Raw genomic sequence first — 15,745 nt, forward strand, 5'->3', positions numbered from 1 at the left:
GACCTCGCTTAACGGGTTAAGGATCCAGCATTGTCTCAGGCTGTGGGGTAGGTCACAGATGTGGCTCAGATCCGGTGTTCCCATGGCTGTGGCATAGGCCTCAGCTATAGCTCTGATTTGAATGTAAAAAAGAAAAAAAAGTCTACAAGTAAATACTAGAAGAGGATGTGGAGAAAAAGGAACACTCCTGCCCTGTTGGGAATGTAAACTGTTGTAGCCACTGTGGAGAACAATATGGAGGTTTCTTAAAAAACTAAAAATAGAACTACCATATGATCCAGCATTCCCACTCCTGGGCATACATCCAGAGAAAAGCATAACTCTAAGAAAACATGCCCCCCAGTGTTCACTGCAACACTGTTTACAATACCCAAGACATGGAAGCAACCTAAATGTCCACTGACAGATGATTAGATAAAGACGATGTGGTATATTTATACAGCAGAGTATTACTCAGATATACAATTTATTTTAACCACAAGCTTATTTATTACTCTCTTCCTTCGACTTAAAAAAAAATCTCTTAATCATTTAAAGTACCATTCTTTTTTTTGAACTAATATTTATCCACTCAACTGTTATGTGTTAAATGCCTATAATATGCCAAGTGCTTTTCTGGGCCTTAAATATACAATAATGAAAAAAAATAAATCAAGTTCCAGGAGTTCCCACTGTGGCATAGCAGGTTAAGAATCTGGTACCATCTCTGCAGCAGCTCAGGCTGCTGCTGAGATGCTGGTTCGTTCCGTCCTTGGCCTGGTGCAGGGAATTAAGGATTCAGCATGGCCACAGCTTTGTGTAGGTCGCAGCTGTGGCTTGGATACAATCCCTGGCACAGGAACTTCTATATGCTGGTGTGGCCAAAAAATAAATAAATAAATAAATAAATAAATAAAGTTACAGCCCTGATAGTTCTTATATTTCCCTTCCGCTTTCACTCATGCCTTTAAGAATCATCCCTGCTAAAACCCTTATGGACTGCACCCACTTCTCTCTTAGCTTTTTCTGTCATTTATATTTTTCTTTGCTTTCATTGAGCAATTACCATGTGTTAGGCACAGTAAATACAAAGATGAGTTAGTAAGAAACTTATAGTCTAAAGGAGAAGATAAACATGTAATTGCCATATGAAGTAGAATTTGTGATTGAGGTTTGACATAGTGTTCCAGAAGCCAAGAAACAGGAATGAATCCATTGCTGCTATTGAAAATAGGTAAGGATTTCACAAAAAAAAGAGAGTTTTTCCAGATAAAACAGTGCATACAGAGGCATGAAAATGGTAGAAAAATACGTTGTTCTTGACATTTAGAGAAATGGGAAGTTGTAGGTGAGATTGGAGATGTTAGTTGGGGTCAGAATTTGAAGGCTCTGCATTTTAGACAGAGAGTAAAAGTTTTAGAAAGGAAGTGACATAAGAATTGTTTTGTGGGAGATAATGCACATAGTTTAGGCACAGAGTGAAGCTAATCTGGTAACATAATTTAACAGAAATTGAATGTAAAAGGAAGAACACATTTTGAACTCTCTTGGGGAATGGGAGCTAATAGATCCCATTTTGGACATGAGCTTGAAATGCTGTGGATGCAGGCATAGATGTTCAGGGTGTTGAACATCTGTGTTGGACGCAGTGGAGTCAAAGCATATGTGCATTTAAGTGTCCTCTTTTTCATGAAATTAAAAATACCAATGAAGGCACTGTATATTTCTTACTTTATTATAAATTGCACAGTACTAGGATTATATACTTTTATGTTTTTATAGATACATTTACTGTTCAGGATTGTATATACAAAACTATATATGTTGTTTTTATGGGCAATATAAAGAATTTTCTTGGGTAATTTTGCTCATTTGCAATTTTTGCTTTATGAGCTGGCTTTAGACCTTGGCAACTAACTAAAATGGTGTCTCCCAGGAGCTCCCACTCTGGCACAGTAAGTTAAGAATCCAACTGCCGTGGCTCAGGTTGCCACAGAGGTGCGAGGTCAGTCTCCAGCCTGGCGCAGTACGTTAAAGAATCTGGCATTTGCCACAGCTGTGGCTCAGGTTCAGTCCCTGGCTGGGCACTTCCATATGCTGAAGGTGTGGCAAAAAAAAAAAAAAAAAAAAAAAAAGCCTGATCTGGACCTTGGACAAAAGGCTTGAGTTCAAGATAAGAGTCTGATGAGCTGTTAACATTGATTGAAGCCCTGAGAATGGGAATCTCATAGTTGATACAGTTTTATATTCCCAGTAGATAGATATATTTCTGTATTCATAGTGAGTACAGTTGATTGTTTTTTTCCTTCATATTTTTATGCTTCCATCTGATGTATCTGTCTCCCTTCTTCATTTCTAAACTTCTCAAAAGTCCTACTCCCTTTATGTTTACTATGGTGCTTGCTTCTTCCATTCAGTGTATTTGTTGGCAGTGGTACTCAGTAACATTGATTTATCCTCAGTGATTTACTGGACAGAGTATTTATTAAAAGTCATCTATTGGACATAATTTAAAATACATTAAATTTGTTTTACAAGAAAGATTCTTGAATCTGGTAACTTCTGTACATATATGTGTACATGTTGAGAGCAGAAATGTCAAGTTTTGGGGTTTCTTTCTTTTCTTTTCTTTCTTTCTGCCGTAACTGCAGTATATGGAAGTTCCTGGGCTGGGGAAATCCAAGCTGCAGCGGAAGCCTATGCCACAACCACAGCAACACTGGATCTGAGCCACATCTGCAACCTGTACTAGTTCATGTATCAACACCGGATCCTTAACCCACTGAGTGAGGCTAGGGATCAAACCCACATCCTCACAGAGACAACGTCAGGTCCTTAACTCACTGAGCCACAATGGGAACTCCTATGACAAGTTTCTTATATTGATCTCTTTCTTTCCCTGACCTTTTGTATTTCTATAATTATTTAATATATTGTTTTATCTAATATGTTAAATATTTATGAATAATTCAGTGTGTGTTATGTCGAATAAGTGTTAGTATGGGGGGAATTCCCTGGAATATGGCTGTTCATGTGGGAATATAGTTCCTAAATTGTTCATAGTATAGAACTGTATCATTTATGTAGTTTGAAAAGAAGCTAAGCCATTTGAAAAAAAAAGTTGAAAAATAATTGAAAGACATTTCTGTAAATTATTAATTCGTGTCAAAAATTAACAATATTTAGTTAATTGCTACTTCAGTATTTAGTTAGTGAAATAATGAACTAAGAGGTAAGTAAAACCTTAGCTGAACAAATAGAGAGCCATGCTGTACGCAATCACTACCAGTGGTATAAAATTAATACACTACATGGATTTTAAATAAATGAAAAATAAAAAATTAGTTTTTAAGTAAAAATTAAAATTTTATTAAGTAAAACTAAATGAAATTAAAAATCATTTTCTCAGTCATACTGGCCACATTTCCAGTAGTTAGTAGCCACATATTGGACAGTGGCAGATATAGAACAGACACATTTCTAGTATAGTACTGGTATAGAACTATGAATCATTTTTCTTTTTGTTTTCATTGAATTATTTTGAATTGTATAAGGATTTTACTTGAGGAAGAAAAGAGAAAGACTTCAGGAAAATTTAGTATTCTACTCTTCTTTATTTTTCAATCACATATAATAATTATTATACCAAGAATTTAATTAAGCAATAGACAGTTCCAAATATCTTCCTCCATCTTGTTTCTTTCAGAAGTAATTTTTCTCTTTGAGCAAGGCTAGAATTTATAGCTCCATAAACTGGTAGTAAATCGTTTTAATTATATCATTTACTTTCTTAAAGTAAAATATTTTTTCTTTGACTATTAGGCAAAGTATAAAGAAGTAAAGGCAAGAAATGCACAGTTATTGAAAATGCTTCAGGAAGGTGAAAGTAAGTGATTTCTATGTTTTTTTAGAATTAAAAGTTAATCTTTAAAATAAGATAGCTTTTCAAGATATATGATTTATCAACTCAACAAAATAAAAAGGTTTCCCAAAGTGATACAAACTGGATTGTTGCTGACACTTTTACTATTACAAGTCTCTCTTACAGCAGCTTAGTATTACACAAGTTTACAACTATTCAGGTAAGAAACTTGAAAATTCAATTCTTATAAATTACTGGACTCTATTTAGAGAGAAAACAAGAACTTTTGCTTAAGATTGTGCTTATTATCAGAGGAGAAGGCCTATCATCATTTTAGATTTTCCTTTTCCCTCCCCTCTGGGACTCTTCATACTTTTGCTGCCACTCTAAACTTTTGGCAGTAGATCACCAGCAGGAAGCCAAAGAATCAGTCAAAAATGACTAGAGAATGTATAACTGGATCACTTTGCTGTACAGCAGAAATTGACAGAACATTGTAAATCAGCTATGATAGAAAAAAATGTTTAAAAAGTGACTAGAGATAATGAGTAAAGTTGATGTTATATGAAAACCCCCCACATCCGTTGCATTCCTCAATATGTGTATCTAGCGATACTAACCTGGAAAGCTCATAACAGAACTTTCCATTCTTAACAGAAAGCGAGTGTGTCTTAAGTTTGCAAAAGAAAATTATGAACCATGAAAATCTTCTTCTAAATAGATAAAGTTAAGTGTAATAAACAATTTCCCAGAGTTCCCAGATGGCTCAGCAGGTTAATGATCTGGCATTGTCATTGCTGTTACGTGAGTTTGATCCCTGGCCCAGGAACTTCCACATGTCACAGGACATGGCCAAACAAACAAACAAAATTTCCCATGTTAACAAAGTTTAATGAAATCCCCAAATATAGCCTCCTGTGTGTACTGTATAGCCCTTAAGAAATTATGAAACTTATCTTAAAGGATAAGTAAACAAGATTTCAAAAATTGTTTCAAATATGAAGATACTGGGTATGGAAATGTCCAACCAAAACTTAAACTATTACATAACAGTTATCAACAGTTAGTAAAAACCTGAAATCATGTCCAATTGAATAGAACATGTAGTCTTAGAGTCAAACATTTTTAATAACTTTACTATTTTTATAATATAACTGTAACTTAACTGTTACATAGCTTAACTAGGAAAAATTGAAGTTAAAGAATAATGGGAAAAAGCTTATTTGAACAATTTACATATCAATAGCCTGAGATTAATTTAGATCTGTGCATGTGAGTGAGCTCCACGTGGATCATTTAATGAATAAAATTATCAAAATCAGAGTTCCCGTCATGGTGCAACAGAAACAAATCTGACTAGGAACCATGAGGTTATAGGTTTGGTCCCTGGCCTCATTAAGTGTGTTAAGGATCTGGTATTGGCATGAGCTGTAGTATAGGTTGGCAGACCTGGCTTGGATCTGGCATTGCTGTGGCTGTGGTGTAGCCCGGCAGTGTAGCTCCAATTCGACCCCTAGCCTGTGAATCTCCATATGACGTGGCTGCGGCCCTAAAAAATTAAAAAAAAAAAAAAAAACCTAAAGAAACTGTCCACAAGATATATTTATAATTGAAGTAATTAAGGGTATCACTGGGCATTGGATGTATAATTTTAAAATATTAAAAATAAAGTAGTATTCCTTTATGAAACTTTTGTGGAAAGTAAGTTAACTGACAAAAACTTATGATCAAAAATAGATTAAAAATGGGAGTTCCTGTCGTGGCGCAGTGGTTAACGAATCCGACTAGGAACCATGAGGTTGCGGGTTCGATCCCTGCCCTTGCTCAGTGGGTTAACGATCCGGCGTTGCTGTGAGCGTGGTGTAGGTTGCAGACGCGGCTCGGATCCCTCGTTGCTGTGGCTCTGGCGTAGGCCGGTGGCTACAGCTCCGATTAGACCCCTAGCCTGGGAACCTCCATATGCCGCGGGAGCGGCCCAAGAAATAGCAACAACAAAAAAGACAAAAAGACAAAAAAAAATAGATTAAAAATGAACCAACTATAATGGAAAAAATAAAAATCATTTAAACTTTTAAAAAAAAGATTAAAAATAGCTACCAACACCAATGTCTATGCTCCATACTATAAATAAGTAGAATAATTTTACATAGGACCATTACATGAAAAACAGAGTATACAAAACTCAAAAGCATTTTTAGTATATACAAATACAGTTAGTTTTGCTATAATGCAGTGTGTTTTTCCTAAAAAATCACTAATCTCTACAAAATCATACAATTTAAACCAGAAGGATTATAGGCAAAATGGAGTTAGGAGTATACAATATTCAAAAATTTCATCATAGACACATTTAAAAAAAGATAGAAACAGGAACAGTTTTATACATATTAAATGGTTAAACACATAAATATTATAATAAACATGACACTTAACTCTGAAGACAACCTAAAGTTTGCTGTAGAAGTAGGTCTCAGAAGGGATGCTACTTGTGTGTATTACTGTTAAGTGATGGAAAGATGGAAAGTTGGTGTGATTCTTAACATAGTGACATTGTTAGTAGATATTTGAGGTGTGTGTGGGTGCAATTTTCTGTGTTCATGGAGTTGTGCTTAAGCACACAATTCATGTTGTGTTCAAGTTGTTCCCTGATAAATCAATCTCATTGAACACAAAACAGTATTATTGGAAATTGACTATAAGTGAAATATTACATAATTGTTAAAAATCACTAGTTCTCACTAGTGATTGTGTTTAATTCTGGGAATGGATGAGTAGAAAGTACAGTTTGTAGAAGTTCTCAAATTTTTTCTTGAGAGGCTTGTGATCCATTTCGTGACACAGCATCTTCCCATAGTTCGTATCACGTTAAACCATGAAAAATAAGTTTGAATGACAGTGTTATATGGAGAGAGCTGTGGTGATATCAGTACTCGTATATATTTGAACATTTTTTCCTTTTCTAATTTCATTAGTTTTACCTCTTCAGTCTCTCCTAGCTTGTTTTCAATGTTGATCTGTTAGTTTTTCATATATTAGCCTTTACCATAGGTTAAGGAAATTGACAGCCATGTGGAAATTTTTAAAGGTTAGGAAACATAGAGGCCAAAATATAGATCTTTTATTTCTCCAAAGAGGGAAAAACTTCTAAACAAATGAATAGTTCTGAGAGACCCCAGATATTTGATCATATGAGCTACATTTATTTGACAGTGCTTCACTGGTATGAAAGGTGAGATAAAAATAATTTTATGGGGAGTTCCCGTCGTGGCTCAGTGGTTAACGAATCCGACTAGGAACCATGAGGTTGCGGGTTCGGTCCCTGCCCTTGCTCAGTGGGTTAACGATCCGGCGTTGCCGTGAGCTGTGGTGTAGGTTGCAGATGCGGCTCGGATCCCGCGTTGCTGTGGCTCTGGTGTAGGCCGGTGGCTACAGCTCCAATTCAACCCCTAGCCTGGGAACCTCCATGTGCCGCGGGAGCGGCCCAAGAAATAGCAACAACAACAACAACAACAACAACAAAAAAGACAAAAGACAAAAAAAAATAATAGTTTTATGGGCCCTATACTATGCATGCCTTGACAATTTAACAAAACAAACCAAACAGAAACACACTACATTGTTTTTAAAATCTTGCTTTAAGATTAATCAAGCTATTTAAAGTTTTTTTCCTTAAAAATGTTTTATTTTTCTTCTGTCCTAGTCCTTTTTCATATAGATGGAAAAAATTAATATTTTGTCATATGTGTACAATTAATATTTTAACACCAAAGAAAATGTAAAATTTGCAGTTAAAACTGCTGTGGTGATAATAATGATCAGAATTTATCAGTGAAAATTAAGATTTATATATACATAGGGCCAAGAAATACATTCAATAAGTATGAGGACAATTAATTTGCCTGCCTTTCTGCTGTCTTGGTTCACTAAAAGTATTGTTAAAGTATCTTGGTGATTGAAAAGATTATTCTCCTATTTTTCCTTTTTGTCAGTGAAAGATAAAGCAGAAATACTTCTGCAAGTTGATGAATCACAGAGTATCAAGAATGAGCTAACTATACAGGTAAGAAAAACTACAGGTAGGCTATTCTTTAGTCTTGAATTGTGAAATGACTAAACAAAAACACAGCCCATCAATACTGTAAGAAATTGCTACAAATCATACTTCATTATTATGTAATAGCAAATGAGCGAAGATTCTGTTTACTGTGCTAAGGGAGGTATATATGTCCTAAAGAACAAGGGAAGATAAGGTTGTATTTTAGTTGATGTGGACTATGAACATAGAGACAGAAAGGACATACAGAATTTATGTCCTGTTCGTGGACTTGATATTCCCTCCTTCTTATCCTTATTCTGTGACCTTGTCTTAGAACAGTGAGTTTATCCCCCCATCTTTAATATACAGCTGAGCAAAATGCCTAATTGAAATTGTGTGTGGGGAGAGAGGTTCTCCTCTGATGGTCATTCATTTAGTAGTCAAAATCATCACTGTGAATAAATGTTAAGAATACCTGCCAAAAAAGTCTTTTTTAAATTAATGTTTGATTATAGGTAACTTCACTTCATGCTGCTTTGGAACAAGAAAGATCTAAAGTGAAAGTATTACAAGCCGAATTAGCCAAATATCAGGTATGCTTTTATAATTTTGAGAATGTTTTCATTACAGATAATTCATTTGGTATAGAAATATACATGTGAGAATAGGCCAAAATTTATTCACCAAACATATTAATACTTTTGTTACTATTGGTCATATAATTTACATTTTAGAAAATGTTAAGTTTATTCTAGATATTAGTATATACAGCAAAAAAGTAACTCAGAAAAATCCTCGGTACTACATAGATGGTGGGGCATATCTGCCAGTGAATCAGTCATAGTGGGGGAAGGTACATGGTGTCATTCATCCCATCATATAGTAAGTTCGATGCCTTGGCAGAGCAATGTCTCTGAGACATCTTCATTGTAAAGATACATTTTCCCCCTTGGTAACTAATAAATAATATATGAAGTTGTAGTTTGAGAATGTGTGAATAATCTTTTTACCCAATGGTTTTTATCATCCATTGATGATATTTGTATCAGTTTTAATTTTGGTAGTTGCAAAATAGTGATTTTTCTGATTCTGTCATTCCTTCTGCATTTACAAGCTACCATTCAGCATTTTTTTCTAGATGAAGCAGTTAACAATATCAGGGCTTTGTTTCAATACACATGTATATGTGTGATTATGCACACATATATATTTGTATACACATATGTATGTGTGTCATATAAAATGAGTTAATTAATACGGGATCACAGTCAAAAAAGTTTGAAAGCCTAGAGAACATAAGTTGTTTAGCTCTAGCTTTGACATCTCATTAGGCCAGAAAGGAAGAATTCACCATGCATGGGAGGCTTTGAAAATGATCCTTGAATTATTATCACTTTTTAAAAAATCTTGTTTAGAAGAAAGGTGAGAGTTTTAAGCTGTATAACATTGGTACCTTTGTATAGTGGGTATCTACCCTTGAAGGTTTTTAGTAAATTTATTTTTTTTATTTTCCTGCATTCAGGAAATAAATCTTGGTGTTTTTTTTTTTTTTGTCTTTTCAGAACTGCACCCACAGCATATGGAGGTTCCCAGGTAATGGGTCGAATTGGAGATGTAGTCGATGGCCCACACCACAGCCACACCAGATCCGAGGTATGTCTGTGACCTACACCACAGCTCATGGCAATGCCAGATCGTTAACCCACTGAGCGAGGCCAGGGATCGAATCTCCATACTCAAGGATACTTGTCAGATTTGTTTCCGCTGAACCATGACAGGAACTCCTAAATCTTTTTAATACATATCATTATACATCTCAGGTTTCACATAACCTCTTCATACTTTTTTTTCCCTCTAAATGAATCTTTGGTCTTTGCAAAACTTTATTATTTAATTAGGAGCGAATAACAGCATTCTTATACTTGATTTAAAAAAAAAAAATTGATGTTAAAATTTTTTGAACCACAAGGTGAAAGTTATAGGCAGGAAAAGGGTGAAACAAAGAGAAGCTGGCAACATTAAGTGGGTCTGGTTCCATGTGCCCCTGACGTAACACCACTCTAAGAAATACACTTCCACAGACCACAGACAAGCAGTTCCCAAATTTGGCTGATTGTCAGAATCTCTTGGGAACTTTTTGAATTAGATTATTCAGCTCACTCCTAATAATCATAAATAAGTAGGTCTGGGACAAAGTCTAGACGTTGGAATTTTAAAAATATTACCACTTCAGTGATTCTAGTGATCAACTAAGTTTGGCTGTCATTGCTATAGTTTATAAAAATGGATTAAAAAAACTATAAAATTGGAGTTCCCGTCGTGGCGCAGTGGTTAACGAATCCAAATAGGAACCATGAGGTTGCGGGTTCGGTCCCTGCCCTTGCTCAGTGGGTTAATGATCCGGCGTTGCCGTGAGCGGTGGTGTAGGTTGCAGACGCGGCTCGGATCCCGCGTTGCTGTGGCTCTGGCGTAGGCTGGCGGCTACAGCTCTGATTCGACCCCTAGCCTGGGAACCTCCAAATGCCGCGGGAGCGGCCCAAAGAAATGGCAAAAAGACAAAAATAATAAAAATTAAAATGAGTATTTGCTTTTTGAATTAGAATAAGGCAGAAAATGTTATGTTAAAAGTAGGTTATGAGTTCCCCTCATGGCGCAGCAGAAAGAAATCTGACTAGGAACGATGAGGTTGTGGGTTTGATCCCTGGCCTCACTCAGTGGGTTAAGGATCCAGCGTTGTTGTGAGCTGTGGTGTAGGTTGCAGATGTGGCTCAGATCTGGCGTTGCTGTGGCTGTGGCGTAGGCTAGCAGCTGTAGTTCCAATTAGACCCCTAGCTGAGAACCTCCACAAGCCGTGGGTGTGGCCCTCAAAAAAAAAAAAAATGTAGGAGTTCCTGTTGTGGCTCTGTGGTTAACAAATCTTACTAGGAACCATGAGGTTGTGGGTTCAATCCCTGGCTCGCTCAGTGGGTTGGGGATCCGGCGTTGCCGTGAGCTGTGGTGTAGGTCCCAGACGTGGTTTGCATCCCATGTTGCTGTGGTTCTGACATAAGTCGGCAGCTACAGCTCCACTTAGACCCCTAGCCTGGGAACCTCCATATGCTGAGGCAGTGGACCTAGAAAAGGCAAAAAGACAAAAAAAAAAGTAGGTAATGAAAAATACTTCCTGTCTTTTAAGCTACCTTTTTCTTTGTCTCAAGTCAAATACCATAGATGGAGATTCATTTGGAACAAATTAAATACAGATTTATATATGTCACTGGGCAATGTGAAATGTATTATCTTTTCATCCCACTGATGAAAAAAATCATATTTCTAATGCTAATATGAAAAAAGCTATACAGAACTTGAATTAGAAACTGAATTGCCCAATATGGTAATGAACTGAATTCCCAAATTTACTGATCATATGGAACAAATTGTTTATTTTATAAGGTATTGATCAATTTTTTTTATTTTTTAAAATAATATGGGACAGTGAAAATGAACTCTAAAAAATAAGATACTGGTGATCATACTAAGTCTAGACTAACTCAAATAGATAACTGTTTTCTACTATCTACTTCATTTGTAGAAATAACTAGTGGTATGTTCACTCAAATTTGCAACAAACTCAAGAAAGAAATGGCTTCCTTTTCATACTCAAAAATGCCATTGGTCTTATTTATTCTTAAAAAAAAAATGTCCCCAAAGTGTTTCTTCTTAAATAATTCACCCTATTTTTCTTTACAGGCTGGCAGAAAAGGGAAAAGAAACTCTGAATCCGACCAGTGTAGGTGATTCCATTAGCCTTTGAGGTCAACACAAAAATTAAAACTTTCAGGGTTTTGCAAAAATGTATATATTTAATGCTGTGCAACTGCTAAACTATGCAGTTTTTGTTGAGGAAACTTAAAATGATTAGCTAACAGTCTATAATTTTATGTCCTTTTGGCTTAAAGTGAAAAGAAGAAAAATAGAATTCCAGCAGAACTCAGTGATTATTGTCTACTATTCATACTTCTTATCACTTTAGTTTTTCATCAGTCAATAAAATTAATTTTCTCTTCCATTTATATGTTTGATTTTTTTAAAAATTTCAATGTGGAAGTATTATTTTTGCTTACAGCACATTTTATAGTGGATTTAAGCTCAGAAAATATTTACTCAGCATTTCCTGCATGCTAAATGCTATAGGACATACAAGATATCCTCAGATAGCTTCTGCTCAAGGAAAACAGAAGGTAAGAATGGGTAATGATAGCAGCAAAAATAACTACCATACATACTAGAATGTTCTATCGCATTGTTTGGAAATTGAGAAAACTTTCATTTGATAGTTTTTGGAGGGTGAATACCTTTTCTATAATTTTTTTGAGAAGCATTCCAAACTGAAGGAGTAAAATATGGGCTGAAATATTTGTATACAAACCAATCTGGCTTGAGGACTGAAATGTGACACACTGAGAATAGGAAGAGTGTTAATGCAGAGGAGGAATGAAGAGAGATTTTTTTCCGTCTGTGTAATCAATTAGTAGTTGTTGGGATTGATTTTTTTTTAGTGTAGTCAGTGAAATAACAAATATGATTAAAATACAGAGGTTTTTTGGTTTTATAACAAAGATAAACACATAAATACTGGGATTGGCCTTCAAAACCAGCATAATATGAAAGACTCCACTTCATGACAGTCTTTAAGAAAAAATAATGTCATCATTGCTTATATATCTGGCTTCTTCCATGAGCTTACATGACTCTTAAAAATAACACTTAGTTCTCTTTGTGGCACAAACTAGATGTTAAAAAATTATTTGTTTAATTAATTGATAAAATGTTAAAGCTTTTAAAGATAGTTTTCCCATAATTTTACTTTGATTAATAATAGGTACCATCAGAACCTAATTAATTTGTTAAATATAATTGGTAATCAGACCAAAACCAAAGATAGCACACACAAAAAAAGAAAACTATCAGCCAGTATCACTAATGAACATAGATGCAAAAATCCTCAACAAAATATTAGCAAATTAAATCCAACTATACATTAAAAGTATCAAAGACCATAATCAAGTGGGATTTATCCCTTGGATGCAAAGATTCTTCAGTATCTGCAAATCAATCAAAGTGATACATCACCTTAACAAATGAAGGCAAGAAACTATATGTCATTTCAGTAGATGCAGAAAAAGCTTTTGTCAAAACCCAACACCCATTTCTGATAAAACCCTACAGAAAGTAGGAACAGAGGTAACTTACCTCAACAGAGTAAAGGCTGTATATGACAAACCCAAAGCTAACATCATTCTCCAAGATGAAAAGCTGAAAGAATTCTCACCAAGATCAGGAACAAGACAAGGATGTCCATTCTCTCCACTTTTATTCAGCATAGTTTTTAGAGGTCCTAGTCATGGCAATCAGAGAAGAAAAAGAAATAAAAAGAATCCAAACTGGAAAATAAGAAGTAAATCTATCACTGTTTGTAGATGACATGATATTATACATAGAAAAACCCTAAAGATGCTACCAGAAAACTGCTAGAACTCATCAATGCATTCAGTAAAGTTGCAGTATACAAAATTAGTACACAGAAATCTATTGCATTTCTCTCTACTAACAGTGAAAGATCAGAAAGAGAAATTAGGGGAACAATCCCATTTGCCATTGTATCAAAAAGAATAAAATACCTAGCAGTACACCTACCTAAAGAGACAAAAAGCCTGTATTCTGAAAAGTATAAGATGCTGGCGAAAGAAATCAAAGATTACACAAACAGATGGAAATATATACCAGGCTCTTGGATTGGAAGAATCAATATTGTCTAAATGACTATACTGCCCAATGCAGTTTACAGATTTAGTGAAATCCCTATAAAGTTACCAATGGCATTTTTCACAGAACTAGAACAAAGTATTTTTAAATTTGTATGGAAACACAAAAGAATCCAAATAGCTAAAGCAAGCCTGAGAAAGAAAAATGGAGCTGGACGAATCAGACTCCCTGACCTCAGACTGTACTATAAAGCTACAGTCATCAAAACATTACAGCACTGGCACAAAACAGAAAGGTACATCAGTGGAACAGGATAGAATGCCCAGAAAATAAACCCACACACCTATGGTCAACTAATCTATAACAAAGGAGGCCAGAACATACAGGGGAAAAAAGACAGTCTCTTCATTAAGTGGTTCTAGAAAAACAGAACAGCTACATGTAAGTGAATTAAATTAGAACACTCTAACATCATACACAAAAATAAACTTAAAACAGATTAAAGACCTACATATAAGACCATATATAATAAAGCTCATAGAGGAAAACATAGGTGGAACACTCGCTGACATAAAACCCACCTCCTAGAGTAATGAAAATAAATAAATGTGACCTAATCAAACTTAAAAGTTTTTGCACAGCAAAGGAAACCATAAACAAAATTAAAAGACAACTCACAGAATGGGAGAAAATATTTGCAAATGAAGCAACTAATAAGGGATTAACCTCCAAAATATATAAACACCTCCTGCAGCTCAATATCAAAAAAACAAAAACCCAATTAAAAAATTGGGCAGAATATCTAAGTATACATGTCTCCAAAGACATACAGATGGACAAAAAACATGAAAAGATGCTCAACATTGCTAATTATTAGAGAAATGCAAATCAAAACTAGTATGAGGAACCAGTCAGAATGGCCATCATCAAAAAGTCTGTAAACAATAAATGGTGGAGAGGGTTTGGAGGAAAGGGAGCCCTCCTACACCATTGTTGGATATTGGTACAACCACCATGGAAAAAAATATGGAGGTTCCTCAGAAAACTGAAAATAGAACTACACATGATCCAGCAATCCCACTCCTAGGCATCTATCCGGAGAAAACCATAATTCAAAAAGATACATGCAGCACCAATGTTCACCACAGTAGTATTTGCAACAGCCAAGACATGGAAGCAACCTAAATTCTGACAGAGGAATAGACAAGACATAGTACAAAGGAATATTACTCAGCCATAAAAAATGAAATAATACATTTGTAGCAACATGGACTTAACTAGAGATTATACTAAAGTTAGTGAAAGATTAACATCATATGATATCACTTATATATGGAATCTAAAAAACAGATACAAATAAATGTCTTTGCAAAACAGAAACAGACAGACTTTTAAACAAAATTATGGTTACCACAGGGGATAGGTTGGGGGGAAGGATGGACTGGAGGTTTGGGATTGGCACATGCACACTGTGGTATATATGAAATGACTGGCCATCTGGGACTTGCTGTATAGCACAAGAAACTCTACCCCATATTTTGTGATAATCTATATGGGAAATTCTGAAAAAGAATGGATGTGTTTATAACTTAATCACTTAATTGTACAGCAGAAACTATCACAACACTGTAAATCAACTCTACTTCAATAAAACTTTTAGAAATAAAAAAATACTGAAATTAAGAAATGAAGATACACTAGAAGGAATCAATACTACATGCAGAGGAATGGATCAGCAAATTAGAAAACAGAGAATTGGAAATCACTTAAGCTGAATAGAAAAAGGAAAAAGAATTTCAAAAAGTGAGGGCACTTTAAGACACCTCTGGGAAAAAAATTCAAACCTAATAACATTATAGAGGTCCCAGAAGGAGAAGAGAGAAAGGGCAGAAACATATTTAAAGATGTAAATAGCTGAAAAATTCTCTAAACTGGGAAAGGAAATAGACATCTACATCCAGGAAGCACAAAGAATCCAAATAGGATCAACCCAAAGAGGACTACACAAATACACAATGTAATTAAAATGGCACAAATTAAAGAGAGAATATTAAAAGTAGCAAGGAGAAAAGCAGCAATCCCAGAAGAGAGTCCACTGACCTTGCAACAGAAACTCTGGAGGC

The 15,745-nt window shown here is 35.2% G+C and overlaps 1 protein-coding gene across 2 annotated transcripts in view; it reads left to right on the forward strand.

The window, feature by feature from the left end:
- GKAP1 (G kinase anchoring protein 1) overlaps positions 1 to 11,925 on the forward strand; it is an 86,081-nt gene extending 74,156 nt beyond the window's left edge. For both annotated transcript variants that reach the window (XM_047755242.1, XM_047755243.1), the window contains 4 exons: positions 3,802 to 3,865; positions 7,831 to 7,901; positions 8,393 to 8,470; positions 11,607 to 11,925. In XM_047755242.1, coding sequence (XP_047611198.1) covers positions 3,802 to 3,865; positions 7,831 to 7,901; positions 8,393 to 8,470; positions 11,607 to 11,654 — 261 coding nt within the window. In that variant the 3' untranslated portion in view covers positions 11,655 to 11,925. The remainder of the gene's footprint in view (positions 1 to 3,801; positions 3,866 to 7,830; positions 7,902 to 8,392; positions 8,471 to 11,606) is intronic.
- The last annotated feature ends 3,820 nt before the right edge of the window (positions 11,926 to 15,745 follow it).

This window comes from Phacochoerus africanus, chromosome 12 (assembly GCF_016906955.1).
Source record: "Phacochoerus africanus isolate WHEZ1 chromosome 12, ROS_Pafr_v1, whole genome shotgun sequence".
Taxonomy (NCBI): domain Eukaryota; kingdom Metazoa; phylum Chordata; class Mammalia; order Artiodactyla; family Suidae; genus Phacochoerus; species Phacochoerus africanus.